This window comes from Pistacia vera, unplaced genomic scaffold (genome assembly GCF_008641045.1).
Source record: "Pistacia vera cultivar Batoury unplaced genomic scaffold, PisVer_v2 Contig46, whole genome shotgun sequence".
NCBI lineage: Eukaryota > Viridiplantae > Streptophyta > Magnoliopsida > Sapindales > Anacardiaceae > Pistacia > Pistacia vera.
The window spans coordinates 465,439-482,426 of record NW_022196290.1 but is presented as its reverse complement, the minus strand read 5'-3'; the positions used below and the strand labels follow the sequence as shown (position 1 = coordinate 482,426).

Genomic DNA, 16,988 nt, shown 5'->3' with positions numbered 1-16,988 from the left:
CCGACCCCATCAGTTTAAACAACTCGGTCCAAAATCTCCCGGTGAACCGACTGTCCCGATCGCTGATGATAGACTTCGGAAGACCCCAATACTTCACCACATGCTTGAAAAAGAGTTTGGCCGTGTCTTCCGCTGTACATTCCTTTAATGCAAGGATGAAGGTAGCATACTTTGATAACCTGTCCACCACAACAATAATAGTAGTAAACCCTTCAGATTTCGGTAGGCACACTATGAAATCCATTGAGATGCTTTCCCATGGTTGACTCAGTGTGGGCAACGGTTCTAGTAATCCAGCGGGGCTTCGGTGTTCGACCTTATCTTGTTGACACACAAGACAAGTTCTCACAAACTGTTCCACATTGTCCCGCATTTGTGGCCAATAGTAGGCTGCTTCTAATAGTGCTCGGGTGCGCATTTGTCCGGGATGTCCGGCCAATGTGACGCCTCTCAAGCATTTCATCGAACACTTGGTGTGCGTCACCTGGACATTCTAGAAGCTACCGGAATACTCTTGTATATGCTAGAATATTGTAATTAATGTGGTAGTTGGTAGATAGTAGTTAGCAGGTGGTAGTTTGGAGTTAGCTAATCTCCACCGTTGATTTCGGGAGATCTAGACCATCCATTGTAAACTCCAACTACTATAAAAGGGGGAGGCCTTCATTTGGCCAAACCATCCAAGAATTGTAAAGTTCTCTCAATTAGTAAAGAGTTCTCTTCTAGCATCTCTTGTGAGTTTGTGTGAGTGTTTTCTTACTTGCAAGGCTAGGAGCGTGAGCAAGCAAGGCTGACTTAGGGCAATCGTCGGGAGATTAGCACCTAAGGTCAAACGAGTCCGAAGGGAAGCAATTGGGTCGTTACATTTGGTATCAGAGCAGACCCAATCCGTCTTTCGATGTCCCGCCAAGCGCCCATGCAGGGGTGTCCACCTGTGATTGTGGGTCCACACGAGAGTGAGGTGGATGGGTAGGTAGGGGGCCCCACCTGTGACGAGGGCGTCAAAAGATTGGGTGGGGAAGAATGTAACAAATCCCACATTGGAAGCGTATTGGGGAGGTCTTGGGCTTATAAATGGGGGGAGTCCCTCCACCTAATAGGTTAGCCTTTTGGGTGTGAAACTCCCAGCCCGTGACAAGTAAATGTAACAAATCCCACATTGGAAGCGTATTGGGGAGGTCTTGGGCTTATAAATGGGGGGAGTCCCTCCACCTAATAGGTTAGCCTTTTGGGTGTGAAACTCCTAGTCCGTGACACTAGGTACTCAGACCTTGGTTCCGAGACCCATTCCTAAAGTGGTGGAACCGGAACTGGACTTGCCCAGTGCCGGTTCCACCAAATTTGAAATTGAAACTCACCCTCCATACAAAGGTATAAAGTTTGAGAGGCTCCATGGAAAATGGTAACCACAATGTGCCTCAACTGTCTTCAGGACTCTAAGTACCATCCACAACCAGAGAGTCATCAAATGGGGCCCAGTGATGGCAGGACCAATAATGGTAGCAAAGCCAAGAAACAATATTTCAGCAGGGTGAGCATATTCAGATGTCAGTCCGAATGGTGTTGCATATCTGTGCATTCAAAAAACAACTATAAGTTGCATCTGAGGAAAGCCAGGCTACTAATTTTGTACAGAATTTAGCACCAGATACAAAACCAAGTTTGACTTACTCATGATGGACACTGTGTACGTGCTTGTACAACCATTTTGTATGTAGTATGCGATGCCCCCAATAGAATACAAAATCTTCCAGGATAAAGTAGAATATTATCTGTGAAAGAACCACTTTCCTACAGAACCAGAAGCAGGGTTCAGCAAAACACGCTTCACACAAGATGAATGCATATATACAGAAGATATAGTTGAAAAATGTTTCCAGAGTAACATATGCATCACATACAGCAATGTATTTATGCAAAAAGCCTTAGTGCATAAAGAACCTGAAAATACCAGGACGGCAAAAGAAGACTACTTCGCATGCCCATGAATTTGAAGACGGGATAGGACAAAATCATAACAGGTAAGTTGACACCAAAGTGATACAGCAGTAGTCGAGTAATACATTTCTCCTGAGCTGCAGGGCTGTTGTTTTTTGTCTGCAGAGAACCAGAAATTAGTAAGTATTCTGAACTTCAAGTAGTTCAACATTCAAGACATTGAGAAAAACCTTGGAAAAATGAAACGTCACCAACACTTATAAGGCTACATATGAAAAGCATGCATAAAAGCCCTTAGAAAGTACATATAAATTAAAAAAGGAAAAAACACTATAGCTTTCATCATAGTTGATGCATGTGATAAATGATAAGATAGTCCTTTAAAATGAGAAGCAAGCATCTGCATCAAAGAAATTGCAGCATGATTAAATCATTGAAAGCAATACCAAATCCATTCTAATTATTTAGCAACAAATTTCCGTTCTTTCTTTTTTTCCTTCCCTTCTATTATAATGTCTTGCTTATTATGTATACCAAACAAAAATGGCTTAAGGAAGGGACAGCATTAATATAACAGAAAAGGAGAAAAAGCCAGACCTGAATTTGTATTTGCTCAGCCATCCTGCCCTCTCAAGATATATAAAAGGAAGTCCAGATAAGAAAAAGACACTTTCATGAAGAAAGAAACTTCCTAGACACGCCAGTTGAAAATCGTTGAAAGGTGTGATAAGATACTGCATCATGAAGAAACAAGAGTTTCAAGAATTAACACTTATATCATCAATCATCAATCCTAACCAGATAAAATCATATACAATCCCTTTTCTATCAGACAAATGAGAACTAAAATTTTAGTTACAACAAATAATTAAAGTTCTTGGCATTTAACTCCTCGTAATTGGCGCTAACGATTTCTTGTGAAACAAACAAAGATCTAACAAATGGAGTTTCCTATTCATACTCAACCAGACACGACAGTGAAGCCCCATCACAATCTTTGAAAAACCAAAAATCCTTCAATAACGTATAACACTTATTATCTAAGTCTTGTAAATAAAATCACAGAAAACTAATGACAACCCATTAATTCATGTGCATAAACAAAGAATTACAAGAGAGTAAACACATAAACAGATCCATGGGGAGCAAAGGGTAAAATACTGAGTAAAAGATAGAAAGAAAAGAAAGAGAAAGAATACCTGCCAAGCAGATTCGACGATCGACGCCATGAAAGTTGATTTCAGAGCAATGTGGCTAACAAAACCAAGAGAGTAATTGGAGAAGAAGAGAATGCAAAGAGCGAAGAGAAATGGAAGATTTTAGAGGCAGCAAAACAAGGGCCACCCACGGGATGAGATATGACTTACGCGACGGGACTGTCTAAAGGAATCTGGGCTAAATTTGGGCCCTTTTATATGAATTTTTGGCAGTAAATTTGTTGTCACCGACTGGACGTCCGTGCGTGCGTGCGTGCGTATACCTATATGTGGAGAGGAGCAGCTGTGCGTGGCCAGCGCAGATGTATGACAAACCTTTTGTAGAGTTGCTCTTGTATTTTCCTCCATTCAATCGAATATTTTCAATCCTTTTGACTCTTTCACTACTACCCACTTCATTCGCTTGACCAATTTTAGAGTCGCTGATGTTACTTCTACCAATAACATTACCACTACCAATCTTTCATTTTCTACCCTTTCCTGTCCACTTCAATGAAGGCAGAAACATATTAAATACATTTTCACTACTATTAATTGTGTAAGGAGATTCACTATATAAATGTATCACGTGGATCGGGCATTATATTAACCCTAGGGTGAATCTCATTACACAATTAATAGTAGTTATGTTTGTTTTATTGGTTTGGTAGTTGATTAGGTTTATTATTATTTATTTATTTGATACTAACAAGTCCACATGTATCACTTCCTACTTGTAACCTTCTCAGTTTGGGAATATAATCTCACCAATTTAACCACCTATGAGTGATCGAGTGAGTCAATAAGGACTCTTAAGTATATTACTCTAAAAGTTTTGAGTTTAGTTCCTTTCGATTGATAATAGGAATGATCACTGGAATATTTATCTAGCTATTAACTTTAAAGTTTCAAGAAATTAGTCGAGATACATTAGCTCGGACACCTTATCACCAAAAAAAAAAAAAATAGAAACCAATTTTTGCTTTGCGTTGACCGTAGACATGTGATTGCACAATAAGAATGATCACAAAGAAAAACAACTCTAGTAACATAAAGTTAATGATACAAGTGATGCAGACGCAAGAGGGATCATAATTTCTATCATGCGCCATCGTTATCTTGCAGTCTCTGTTCTTATCTTTAGCATGTGATATTCGAACTCACTCAAAGCCATTAAAGTATAAAATAAATACGTCATTTTCTTGATAGATGACTGACCGGCTGAGGCTATGTTGAGAAGACTATCATGAATCACATCACCAAATAACAATCGAAAGGAAACAATAATAAAGAAAGAACCCGCCTGTCAACTGTCAACAGATATGAGGTCTCTTTTTGTATTTGCATGATTCCATACCAGTTAAGCCTACTACGTTTTTATCTCCATTTATTGCTTACGTTTTTATCTTCATTTATTGCTTTTGGACTTTATAATCCCAATTCCCAAGTGTAGAGATCGCCATCCTTATTTAGAGATCGACCCTGATGAATATGCAATTCCATTGCTATTCAATACAAAGAAAAAACATGCATCTAATCTTCACAATCTGCCTCACAAACCAGGACTTGTAGACTTTCAAGCCTCACCCGATCTGCCTCACAAACCAGGACTTACAGACTTTCGACTTTCAAGCCTCACCCGCTTCCGTTTAAACGAGGCATCCAGTGAGTCACAATAGGCAATACACCACACATACCGTGAAAGAGCTACATTTTTTTTTTTTTTTTCGCTTTTAATTACCAATAATTTCAACTCTCCAGGCTTCAAAACCAGAGCTATCACGCTATATTTTTTTTTTTTTTTGCTTTTAATTACCAATAATTTCAACTCTCCAGGCTTCAAAACCAGAGCTATCACGCTATATCCAAATAAATATCAATCAAGGCTCCATTTGTAACCAAAACAAAAACAAGCATTATTCGGCTAGTCTAAACTAGCTTTCACAACTAAAGCACCAAATCAAGGGGTACTGAAAAGGTTGACCGTAATGCAAAAGTTAAATCATATGAATACAAAGTACTTTTATAAAAAGCCACATCGTCTCAAAACCATGCAACATCCACATTCTTTTGGAAGTTCAAAAATATTACAATAGACAAAATTGTTATTGTAGAACATTAAAACTGGGGACGAAAAGAAGAATCTAGTTTGTCCTTGGTGTTGCCCATTCAACTCTCAGAATGAGATTGTCATACCCATAACCATTCAGTTTGTTGATTGCTCTCTGAGCATCTTCTTTGTTCACGAAGTTCACGAAACCAAAACCTCGGCTCATGCCAGTCTTCTGATCAACGGCAACATAAACACGACTTACAGCACCAAAAGGCCGGAACAGCTCAAGCAAATCAGGTTCCCGAGTGTCCTCTGAAAGGTTGGTGACCCTAACAGAGTTCTCATCATTCCTGCGTCTCATATCAGTTCCAGTTCTCTCTGCCCCAGCTCTCATACCCGGAGGAACATATGTTCCCTTCGTTGCACCAGCAGCAGCAGCTGTGGTTTCTGATGCAGTGGGCTTATCAACAAATCCCTCAGGTGGTGCAGCAAGATCCTTGTAGGGACACCTTGATGTCCAGTGGTCACCCTTCTTACCACAAGTCCTACACACCATAAGAACAGCCCCTCCTTTGCCAAGTTGAGCCAAGGAATCTCCTGCAACCTTTGTTTCTTCTGGTTTGCTACCTGTTGGCAAGTCCAAAGTTCACTATGGACGTAACAGAATTGTAATCAACAAAACAAGACATCCATTACACTATAATGGGGTTTATAAAATTAACGGATACAGTAGTAACACCAAAAACAAAAAAGGAAACAATGAAGATATCAAAATTTAATTCCACATGATACATTTTAAAAAATGTTAGTACTATACACACATGACAATCAATCAAACTAGAAACAAACACAATAAAGCATCTGATATTAACAACGGAGTCAACTAATCTCATATATGAAATTAAAATGAACACTGTCCCTCATACAGTTCTGTTATGCAACAAAAAAACATAAACTGCGCTTCTAAAAAATATATGCAGAACAGATACGCAGCTATGCAATTAAAGGATGATGTCTGTCTCTAAACTGTAATCCAAAAATGCAGTTTTTTCAAAAAGTTTCCACACTATAGTAAAATTTCTAATTCAGCTAGCATATTTTCTTGAAAGGGGTATAGTAAGAATACAATCTTTCAAGCACAATACAGCATCTGCCCATGTCAAAAACTTAAATAACAATACAAGTATTGATAACTGCCATCACATTTTACGAGACAAATAAGGCCCTTCATTTTTTTTTTTTCAGGATGACAATATCAAGAAATAGGCTAGATTCATCAACTCTCCACTCACAAAGTATTATTCTATTTCTAAAATATTGGCTGCTAAGGAACAACACAGCCTAAATGCGCAGCATTACAAAAATTTCAACTCTCCAGGCTTCACGCTATCTCCAATAAATATCAATCAAGACTCCATTTTTAACCAAAACAAAAACAAGCATTATTCGGCTAGTCTAAACTAGCTTTCACACTAAAGCACCAAACAAGGGATACTGAAAAGGTTGAACGTAATGCAAAAGTTAAATCATGTGCATACAAAGTACTTTTATAAAACAACATCGTCCAAAACCATGCAACATCCACATTCTTTTGGAGTTCAAAAATATTACAATAGACAAAATTGTTATTGTAGAACATTAAAACTGGGGATGAAAAAGAATCTAGTTTGTCCTTGGTGTGCCCATCAACTCTCAGAATGAGATTGTCATACCCATAACCATTCAGTTTGTTTTGCTCTCTGAGCATCTTCTTTGTTACAAAGTTCACGAAACCAAAACTCGGCTCATGCCAGTCTTCTGATCAACAGCAACATAAACACACTACAGCACCAAAGGCCGGAACAGCTCAAGCAAATCAGGTTCCCGAGTGTCCTCTGAAAGGTTGGTGACCCTGACAGAGTTCTCATCATTCCTGCGTCTCATATCAGTTCCAGTTCTCTCTGCCCCAGCTCTCATACCGGAGGAACATATGTTCCCTTCGTTGCACCAGCAGCAGAGCTGTGGTTTCTGATGCAGTGGGCTTATCAACAAATCCTCAGATGGTGCAGCAAGATCCTTGTAGGGACACCTTGCTGTCCAGTGGTCACCGTCTTACCACAAGTCCTACACCACCTGAGAACAGCACCTCCTTTGCAAGTTTGCAAGGAATCTCCTGCAACCTTGTTTCTTCTGGTTTGCTACCTGTTGGCAAGTCCAAAGTTCACTATGGATGTAACAGAATTGTAATCCAAAACAAGACATCCATTAAACGATAATGGGGTTTAAAAATTAAGGATACAGTAGTAACACCAAAAACAAAAAGGCAACAATGAAGATATCAAAATTTAATGTTAGTACTATACAGACATAACAATCAATCACAACTAGAACAAACACAATAAAGCATTGATATAAACAACGAGTCAACTAATCTCGTATATGAAATTACATGAACACTGTCACTCTCAGTTCTGTAATGCAACAAAAAACATAAACTCGTTTCTAAAAAATATGCAGAACAGATCCGTATTGATCAGTTAAGGATGAGTCTGTCTCTAAACTGTAATATAAAATGCAGTTTTGTCAAAAAGTTTCCACAGTATAGTAAATGGTATTCAGCTACATATTTTCTGAAAGGGGTATAGTAAGAATACAATCTTTCAAGCACAATACAGCATCTGCCCATCAAAAACTTAAATAACAATACAAGTATTGATAACTGCCATCACATTTTACGAGACAAATAAGGCCCTTCATTTTTTTTTTCAGGATGACAATATCAAGAAATAGGCTAGATTCATCAACTTCCACTCACAAAGTATTATTCTATTCTAAAATATTGGCTGCTAGGAACAACACAGCCTAAATGCGCAGCCTCACCGGTCATTTCATCAACACAATCATAATCTTCTTAATTCCTGAATTGATATCACTAATTAAGCTCAGACTCGGTTTCCCATTACGACGAAAAAGAACATACATTGCAATTTCATAACCCAAGATAACATCTTCATATAATTCCTGAAGTGTACAAGCATATAAATACTTACTATAAGGACAAATAAAGCCTCCACAATGAAACAAAGCATATAAAAGCAATGAAATCAATGTCAACATTTCACAAATTCAATACACTTATTCTAATACTCAAATATCCCCAAACCCCCTCAACACACTTAAGTTTACAATTAGGCACATGCCAAACTGTGTCATCTTTGAAAAAATTCGAAAGGGAAGATGAAATCTTTAAACCTACCGACATAAAAATTGAAAAAAAAATCTTAAACCCTAAAAATATATGAGCGAAATACAAAAGTAAACAGCCAGGATATTACAGAACCAAATTGACAATCATAATTTTTTATATATATCATTCAAACTAAACTACAAAAACCCTATAATTTCTCAACCACAAATTTTCATCAAACAGACCCTATATCAACAAATACCAATCAACAAACATTAAATACTGAACAAACAAAAAGAGAAGTGACAAACCAGGAGCACGAGGGCGCTCAAGCAAGATCTCTTCGGGAGCCATGGTGAGTCTGCTACCGACATCTTCGCGCACAGCGTCGCCGAATTTAGCCCAGTTTCTCCTCTCAATGGCACGCTTACTGAGCGAGCATTGCGAGCTGCGAGTGCGATTGGTGGTGATTTTGACCTATTGCCCTCGTCGTTGAACTTGTACTCAATTACTTTCTTGATCCCGTTTCTCATCGGGACCGATCACTTGCTTAGTGGCAAGAGGAAGTCCAAATCCTCGCCATCGTCCTCGTCGAGTTCTCCCATCGGAGCTTCGGCTGGGTCGGTTTTGGGTCGACACTGACATGTTGTATTTTTTGTACGCGCGCGCGATAGGGTTAGGGATTTTAGATTTTGTGAAACGGGATATATATCATTGAGAGCGGTGTGTGCGCTTGTTTCTCAACGTTGCCGTTTTAGCTATTTTTTCAAGTTTCAATTTAAGATAATTTTATTTTTTTTATATATATTTAGTTTCTCTTCTTTCTAATAATAATTGCGTAGAGTTCTGAGTAGGACTAACTGAACCGGACCAGCGCACCTAGATCAAGGAACCGAACCACCATAGGTTCGTCCGAGTCTGAGTACTCGACTGTCCAAAAATTAAAATACACCATTTTTATTCACAAATAACAAATATATCCTATAAAAATAAATACACATCAATTATTTACATAAATTACAAATACACTCCAGTATCCATCGGTTCCACCCTAGTGTAACTCCATTGCTTCCCTTCGGACTCGTCGCTTAGGTGCTAATCTCCCGACATTGCCCTAAGTCAGCCTTAGTTCTCAGGCTCCAGCCCTGCAAGTAAGAAAACACTCACACAAACTCACAAGAGATGCTAGAAGAGAACTTTTTACTAATGAAAAACTTACAATTCTTGGATGGTTTGGCCAAATGAAGGCCTCCCCTTTTATAATAGTTGGAGTTACAATGGACGTTCTAGATCTCCCGAAATCAACGGTGGAGATAGCTAACTCCAAACTACCACCTACCAACTACTCCTACCAACTACCACATTAATTACATATTCTAGCTATCAAGAGTATTCCGGAAGCTTCTAGAATGTCTGGGTGACGCACACCAAGTGTTCGATGAATGCTTGGAGGCGTCACATTCTCCCCCACCAATCCGGAGACGTCCTCGTCGACTCTTCGTGGAATCCTTGGACCTGTCCTTGAATTGCCACAATGCATCTTCGGTTAGCTTCACTCTTTGGTAGCCTATTCCACTTGACAAAGTATTCTTACTTGAGAGTGGCCCGTCGCACGCATCGCTAACACACACTCCACCCCTTGTCATAGACTGGTGTTGCCAATGGTGCTCTTTTGATTCTCCCTTTTTTTCGGATCTGCCGCGTCTTCGTGGTAGGGTTTCAAACAACTCACATGAGAACCGATGATCTCAACCCAAGAGGTAACTCAAGCTTGTAGGATACATTACCGACCCCTCTTGATGATGGGAAATGGCCCTTCTTATCTTCGGACAAGGGCTTTGTGTAGCGGCCGGTGGACTTGTGTTGTAATGGGAGGATTTTGACAAGTACTAGCATCTCCACATTGTACTCCACAGGCCTCCGTTTCTATCCGCCCACTTCTTCATTTTCTTGGTGCTCTTGTCAAAGTATGCCCGTGTGATGTCGGCTTGCTCGTGCCATGACTTAGCAACTTGAATGCCGCAGGGCTGCTCCCCTTATAATTTGCACCCAAGTGTGCAGTGTAAGCGGTTGTTGGCCCATCCCCATTTCAAATGAGCTCTTGTTGGTGGCTTCACTCCTCTGCAAGTTGGATGAAATTGGGCTCACATCGATCAACTTTGCCCAATCAAGTGGTTGGCGCTCACAAAGTGCCGTAGATAATCTCTAGCAAAGCATTCACTCTCTCGGTTTGCCCATCAGTGGAAGGTGAAACTTGTGGAAAGAGGTAATCCGACCCCATCAGTTTAAACAACTCGGTCAAAATCTCCCCGTTGAACCGACTGTCCCGATCGCGTGATGATAACTTCGAAGACCCCAACTTCACCACATGCTTAAAAAGAGTTTGGCCGTGTCTTCCGCTGTACATTCCTTTAATGCAAGGAAAGGTACATACTTTGATACCTGTCCACCACAACAATAATAGTAGTAAACCTTCAATTTCGGTAGGCACACTATGAATCCATTGAGATGCTTTCCCATGGTTGACTCAGTGTGGAACGGTTCTAGTAATCCAGCGGGGCTTCGGTGTTCGACCTTATCTTGTTGCACACAAACAAGTTCTCACAAACTTTTCCACATTGTCCCGCATTGTGGCCAATAGTAGGCTGCTTCTAATAGTGCTCGGGTCGCATTTGTCCGGGATGTCCGCCGTGACGCCTCTCAAGCATTTCATCGAACACTTGGTGTCGTCACCTGGACATTCTAGAAGCTACCGGAATACTCTTGTATATGCTAGAATTTTTAATTAATGGGGTAGTTGGTAGATAGTATTTAGCAGGTGGTAGTTGTGGAGTTAGCTAATCTCCACCGTTGATTTCGGGAGATCTAACCATCCATTGTAAACTCCAACTACTATAAAAGGGGGAGGCCTTCATTGGCCAAACCATCCAAGAATTGTAATTTCTCTCCAATTAGTAAAGAGTTCCTTCTAGCATCTCTTGTGAGTTTGTGTGAGTGTTTTCTTACTTCAAGGCTAGGAGCGTGAGCAAGCAAGGCTGACTTAGGGCAATCGTCGGAGATTAGCACCTAAGGTCAAACGAGTCCGAAGGGACAATTGGGTCGTTACATTTGGTATCAAGCAGACCCAATCCGTCTTTCGATGTCCCGCCAAGCGCCCATGCAGGGGTGTCCACCTGTGATTGTGGGTCCACACGAGAGTGAGGTGATGGGTAGGTAGGGGCCCCACCTGTGACAGGGCGTCAAAAGATTGGGTGGGAGAATGTAACAATCCCACATTGGAAGCGTATTGGGGAGGTCTTGGGCTTATAAATGGGGGGAGTCCCTCCACCTAATAGTGAGCCTTTTGGGTGAACTCCTAGTCCGTGACACTAGGTACTCAGACCTTGGTTCCGAGACCCATTCCTAAAGTGGTGGAACCGGAACTGGACTTGCCCAGTGCCGTTCCCCCAAATTTGAAATTGAAACTCACCCTCCATCCAAAGGTATAAAGTTTGAGAGGCTCCATGGAAAATGGTAACCACAATGTGCCTCAACTGTCTTCAGGACTCTAATTACCATCCACAACCAGAGAGTCATCAAATGGGGCCCAGTGATGGCAGGACCAATAATGGTGGAAAGCCAGAAACAATATTTCAGCAGGGTGAGCATATTCAGATGTCTCCGAATGGTGTTGCATATCTGTGCATTCAAAAACAACTATAAGTTGCATCTGAGAAAGCCAGGCTACTAATTTTGTACAAATTTAGCACCATACAAAACCAAGTTTGACTTCTCATGATGGACACCGTGTAGTGCTGTGTACAACCATTTGTATGTAGTATGCGATGCCCCCAATAGAATACAAATCTTCCAGGATAAAGTAGAATATATCGTGAAGAACCACTTTCCTGCAGAACCAGAAGCTTCGCACAAGATAAGCATATATCAACAGAAGATATAGTTGAAAATGTTTCCAGAGTAACATATGCATCACATACAGCAATGTATTTATGCAAAAGCCTTAGTGCATAAAGAACCTGAAAATACCAGGACGGCAAAAGAAGACTACTTCGCATGCCCATGTAATTGTGAAGACGGATAGGACAAATCATAACAGGTAAGTTGACACCAAAGTGATCCAGCAGTAGTCGAGTAATACATTTCTCCTGAGCTGCAGGGCTGTTGTTTTTGTCTGCGAACCAGAAATTAGTAAGTATTCTGAACTTCAAGTAGTTCAACATTCAAGACATTGAGAAAAACCTTGGAAAAATGAAAACGTCACACCAACACTTATAAGGCTACCTATGAAAAGCATGCATAAAGCCCTTAGAAAGTACATTTAAATTAAAAGGAAAAAACGCTATAGCTTTCATCATAGTTGATGCATGTGATAAATGATAAGATAGTCCTTTAAATGATGAACAAGCATCTGCATCAAAGAAATTGCAGCATGATTAAATCATTGAAAGCAATACCAATCCATTCAATTATTTAGCAACAAATTTCCGTTCTTTCTTTTTTTCCTTCCCTTCTATATAATGTCTTGCTTATTATGTATACCAAACAAAAATGGCTTAAGGAAGGACAGCTTTAATATAACAAAAGGAGAAAAGCCAGACCTGAATTTGTATTTGCTCAGCCATCCTGCCCTCTCAAGATATATAAAAGAAGTCCAGAAAAGAAAAGACGCTTTCATGAAGAAAGAAACTTCCTAGACACCCAGTTGAAAATCGTTGAAAGGTGTGATAAGAACTGCATCATGAAGAAACAAGAGTTTCAGAATTAACACTTATATGATCAATCATCAATCCTAATCAGATAAAATCATACACAATCCTTTCTATCAGACAAATGAGACTAAAATTTTAGTTACACACAAATAATTAAAGTTCTTGGCATTTAACTCCTCGTAATTGGCGCTAACGATTCTTGTGAAACAAACAAAGATCTAACAATGGAGTTTCCTATTCATACTCAACCAGACACGACAGTGAAGCCCCATCACAATCTTTGAAAAACCAAAAATCCTTCATAACGTATAACACTTATTATCTAAGTCTTGTAAATAAAATCACAGAAAACTAATGACAACCCATTATTCATTGCATAAACAAAGAATACAAGAGAGTAAACTACATACAGATCCATGGGAGCAAAGGGTAAAATACTGAGTAAAAGATAGAAAGAAAAAAGAGAAAGAATACCTGCCAAGCAGATTCGACGATCGACGCCATGAAAGTTGATCTCAAGCAATGTGGCTAACAAAACCAAGAGAGTAATTGCGAAGAAGAGAGTGCAAAGAGCGAAGAGAAAGGAAGATTTCATCTTTGAGGCAGCAAACACGGGCCACCCACACGGGATGAGATATGACTACCGACGGACTGTCTAAAGGAATCTGGGCTAAATTTGGGCCCTTTTATATGAATTTTTGGCAGTAAATTTGTTGTCACCGACTGGACGGTCCGTGCTGCGTGCGTGCGTATACCTATATGTGGAGAGGGCAGCTGTGCGTGGCCAGCGCAGATGTATGACAAACCTTTTGTAGAGTTGCTCTTGTATTTTTCCTCCATTCAATCGAATATTTTCAATCCTTTGACTCTTTCACTACTACCCACTTCATTCGCTTGACCAATTTTAGAGTCGCTGATGTACTTCTACCATACATTACCACTACCAATCTTCATTTTCTACCCTTTCCTGTCCACTTCATGAAGGCAGAAACATATTAAATACATTTTCACTACTATTAATTGTGTAAGGATGATTCACTATATAAATGTATCACGTGGATCGGCATTATATTAACCCTAGGGTGAATCTCATTACACAATTAATAGTATTTATGTTTGTTTTATTGTTGGGTAGTTGATTAGGTTTATATTATTTATTTATTTGATACTACAAGTCCACATGTATCACTTCCTACTGTAACCTTCTCAGTTTGGGAATATAATCTCACCAATTTAACCACCTATGAGTGATCGATGAGTCAATAAGGACTCTTAAGTATATTACTCTAAAAGTTTGAGTTTAGTTCCTTTCGTTGATATAGGAATGATCACTGGAATATTTATCTAGCTATTAACTTTAAAGTTTCAAGAAATTAGTCCGAGATACATTAGCTCGGCAATTTTAGAGGCAGCAAAACAAGGGCCACCCACGGGATGAGATATGAGACAGACTGTCTAAAGGAATCTGGGCTTCATTTGGGCCCTTTTATATGAATTTTTGGCAGTAAATTTGTTGTCACTGACTGGACGTGCGGGCGTGCGTGCGTATACCTATATCTATATGTGGAGAGGAGCAGCTGTGCGTGGCCAGCGCAGATGTATGGCAAACCTTTTGTAGAGTTGCTCTTGTATTTTTGTCCTTTCAATCGAATATTTTCAATCCTTTTGACTCTTTCACTACTACCCACTTCATTCGCTTGACCAATTTTTGAGCCGCTGATGTCACTTCTACCACTACCACTACCAATCTTTCATTTTCTACCCTTTCCTGTTCACCCTTCAATGAAGGCAGAAACATATTAAATACATTTTCGCTACTATTAATTTTGTATCACGTGGGTCGGGCATTATATTAACCCTATAATGAATATAATATAGAGTAAACAACATGTTCCCACTCAAGGTTTGACGAAATCCCAAGTTGGTACGCCAAGTTTCAGTTATTCCATATTCTCACCCTTAAAGTAACGGAAAATGGTTAGATATAACGGCTCAGAGGTAAATTGGTCATTTCACAGAAGAGGCGCATATTTGCAGATCGCAGCCCCTGATAAAGTTTTAGCGCACGTTGGCCAACCTCATCGTCGACGTTTTTCGCCCTTTTCCTGCAATTCTTCCACCCAAAATCACCCTTGTCACCACCATTCAAACCCTCATCCTCCCCTCTACAAAACCGTACCATTGACAACCCCTTATCACTCGTCGATTGCCAGCCACGACAGCCACCACATGTGGCTGGTTTTCGTCGATCTCCACCAACGAATGACCACTAAACGTTTGCTAGGACATAGGGGTTTTGTAGATTAGGAGATGTTGATTGTAGTGGTGACGTCGAATTAGATTTTCATTGCCGGAATCGATCGGAATCCAGTCAAGAATGACAAAAACCTAACCCTGACGGCGCAGTCGATTGGAGAGGTCAACGGGTCGGGAATCAGAGGGGTTTTGGACGACGGACGATGGGAAAGCTGATGAAGGTGACCAGGGGTTTCGCCATCATCGGAAACAGCCCAGATCCGGTGAAAATCGAGACTGTGCGCAGTCACTGAGAGTGTAATTGAAGTAATTTCAAAACAAGATGGTTAATTTTATAATTTTAGTAATTTAGGGGCTAAAATATAATTTATTAATTTAGGGTTAAGGGCATTATGGTAATTGCACCCTCACTATCCCAAAAAATGTTAACAGTGTTATTTTAGGGGTGGAAATATAGAATAAATGGAACTTGATGTACCAACTTGGGATTTCGTCAAACTTGGGTGGGAACATGTCGTTTACTCTATAATATATAGTGAATCTCATTACACAATTAATAGTAGTAATGTTTGTTTTATTGGGTTGGTAGTTGATTAGGTTTATTATTATTTATTCATTTGATACTAACCGGTCCACATGTATCACTCCCTACTTGGAACCTTCTCTATTTGGGAATATAATCTCACCTATTTAACCATCTGTGAGTGGTCGAGTGAGACGATAAAGACTCTTATGTATATTACTCAATAAATCTTGAATTCGATTCATTTCGATTGATAATAAGAGTGACTACTAGAGTGTTTATCTAGCCGTTAACTTTAAAATTTCGAGAGATTAATTGAGATACATACAAGCTGGGTCGGACACCCGACCACCAAAAGAAAAAAGAAACCAATTTTTGCTTTGCATTGACTGTAGACATGTGATAGCACAATAAGAATGATCACAAAGAAAAACAACTCCAGTAAGTGATGCAGACGCAAGAGGGATCATAATTTCCATATGAAAAGTCCACATTGCGTTTAGCTTTCTACAAATATTAAAGAGGATCGTGAAACCTTTTTTCTTTTGGAATTTATAGTGAAACAACAACATCATGCGCCATCGTTATCTTGCAGTTTCTGTTCTTATCTTTATCTTGTGATATTCGAACTCACTCAAAGCCATTAAAGTACAAAATAAATACGTCATTTTCTTGATAGATGACTGACCGACTGAGGCTATATTGAGAAGCCTATCATGAATCAAATCACATCACCAAATAACAATTGAAAGGAAACAATAATAAAGAAAGAACCGGCCTGTCAACTGTCAAGAGATATGGGATCCTCTTTTTGTGTTTGCATGATTCCACACCAGTTAAGCCTACTCCGTTTTTATCTTCATTTATTGCTTTTGGATTTTATAATCCCAATTCATCCCAAGTATAGAGAGCTCCATCCTTATTTAGAGATCGTCCATTGCTCTTCAATGCAAAAGAAAAGACATACATCTAATCTTCACGATCTGCCTCACAAACCAGGACTTAACAGACTTTCAAGCTTCACCCGCTTCCGTTTAAACGAGGCATCCAGTGAGTTATAATAGACAATACACCACACATACAGTGAAAGAGCTACATTTTTTGTTTGCTTTTATGTACCAAAAATTTCAACTCTCCAGGCTTCACG

At 39.6% G+C, this 16,988-nt stretch overlaps 1 protein-coding gene and 2 pseudogenes across 3 annotated transcripts; all 3 read right to left on the bottom strand.

Annotated features, from left to right (window-relative positions):
- Window positions 1–1,170: 1,170 nt before the first annotated feature.
- Window positions 1,171–13,569, bottom strand: LOC116144931 (methylsterol monooxygenase 2-2). 3 transcript variants are annotated; one of them, XM_031430359.1, is made up of 5 exons: window positions 13,537–13,569; window positions 2,536–2,672; window positions 1,952–2,097; window positions 1,672–1,791; window positions 1,171–1,571 (listed from the first exon to the last, which is right to left on the bottom strand). In XM_031430359.1, exons 2-5 carry the CDS (start codon window positions 2,557–2,559, stop codon window positions 1,355–1,357), a joined length of 507 nt encoding a protein of 168 aa, XP_031286219.1. In that variant the 5' UTR covers window positions 2,560–2,672; window positions 13,537–13,569; the 3' UTR covers window positions 1,171–1,354. The 3 variants fall into 3 exon arrangements, with proteins under 3 accessions (XP_031286219.1, XP_031286218.1, XP_031286220.1); XM_031430358.1 differs by lacking the exon at window positions 13,537–13,569 and adding an exon at window positions 3,138–3,294; XM_031430360.1 differs by lacking the exon at window positions 13,537–13,569 and adding an exon at window positions 3,138–3,294 and having other exon boundaries at window positions 1,952–2,103; window positions 2,541–2,672.
- LOC116145050 lies at window positions 5,103–9,893 on the bottom strand (annotated as a pseudogene).
- Window positions 11,819–13,657, bottom strand: LOC116145049 (annotated as a pseudogene).
- Window positions 13,658–16,988: the final 3,331 nt, after the last annotated feature.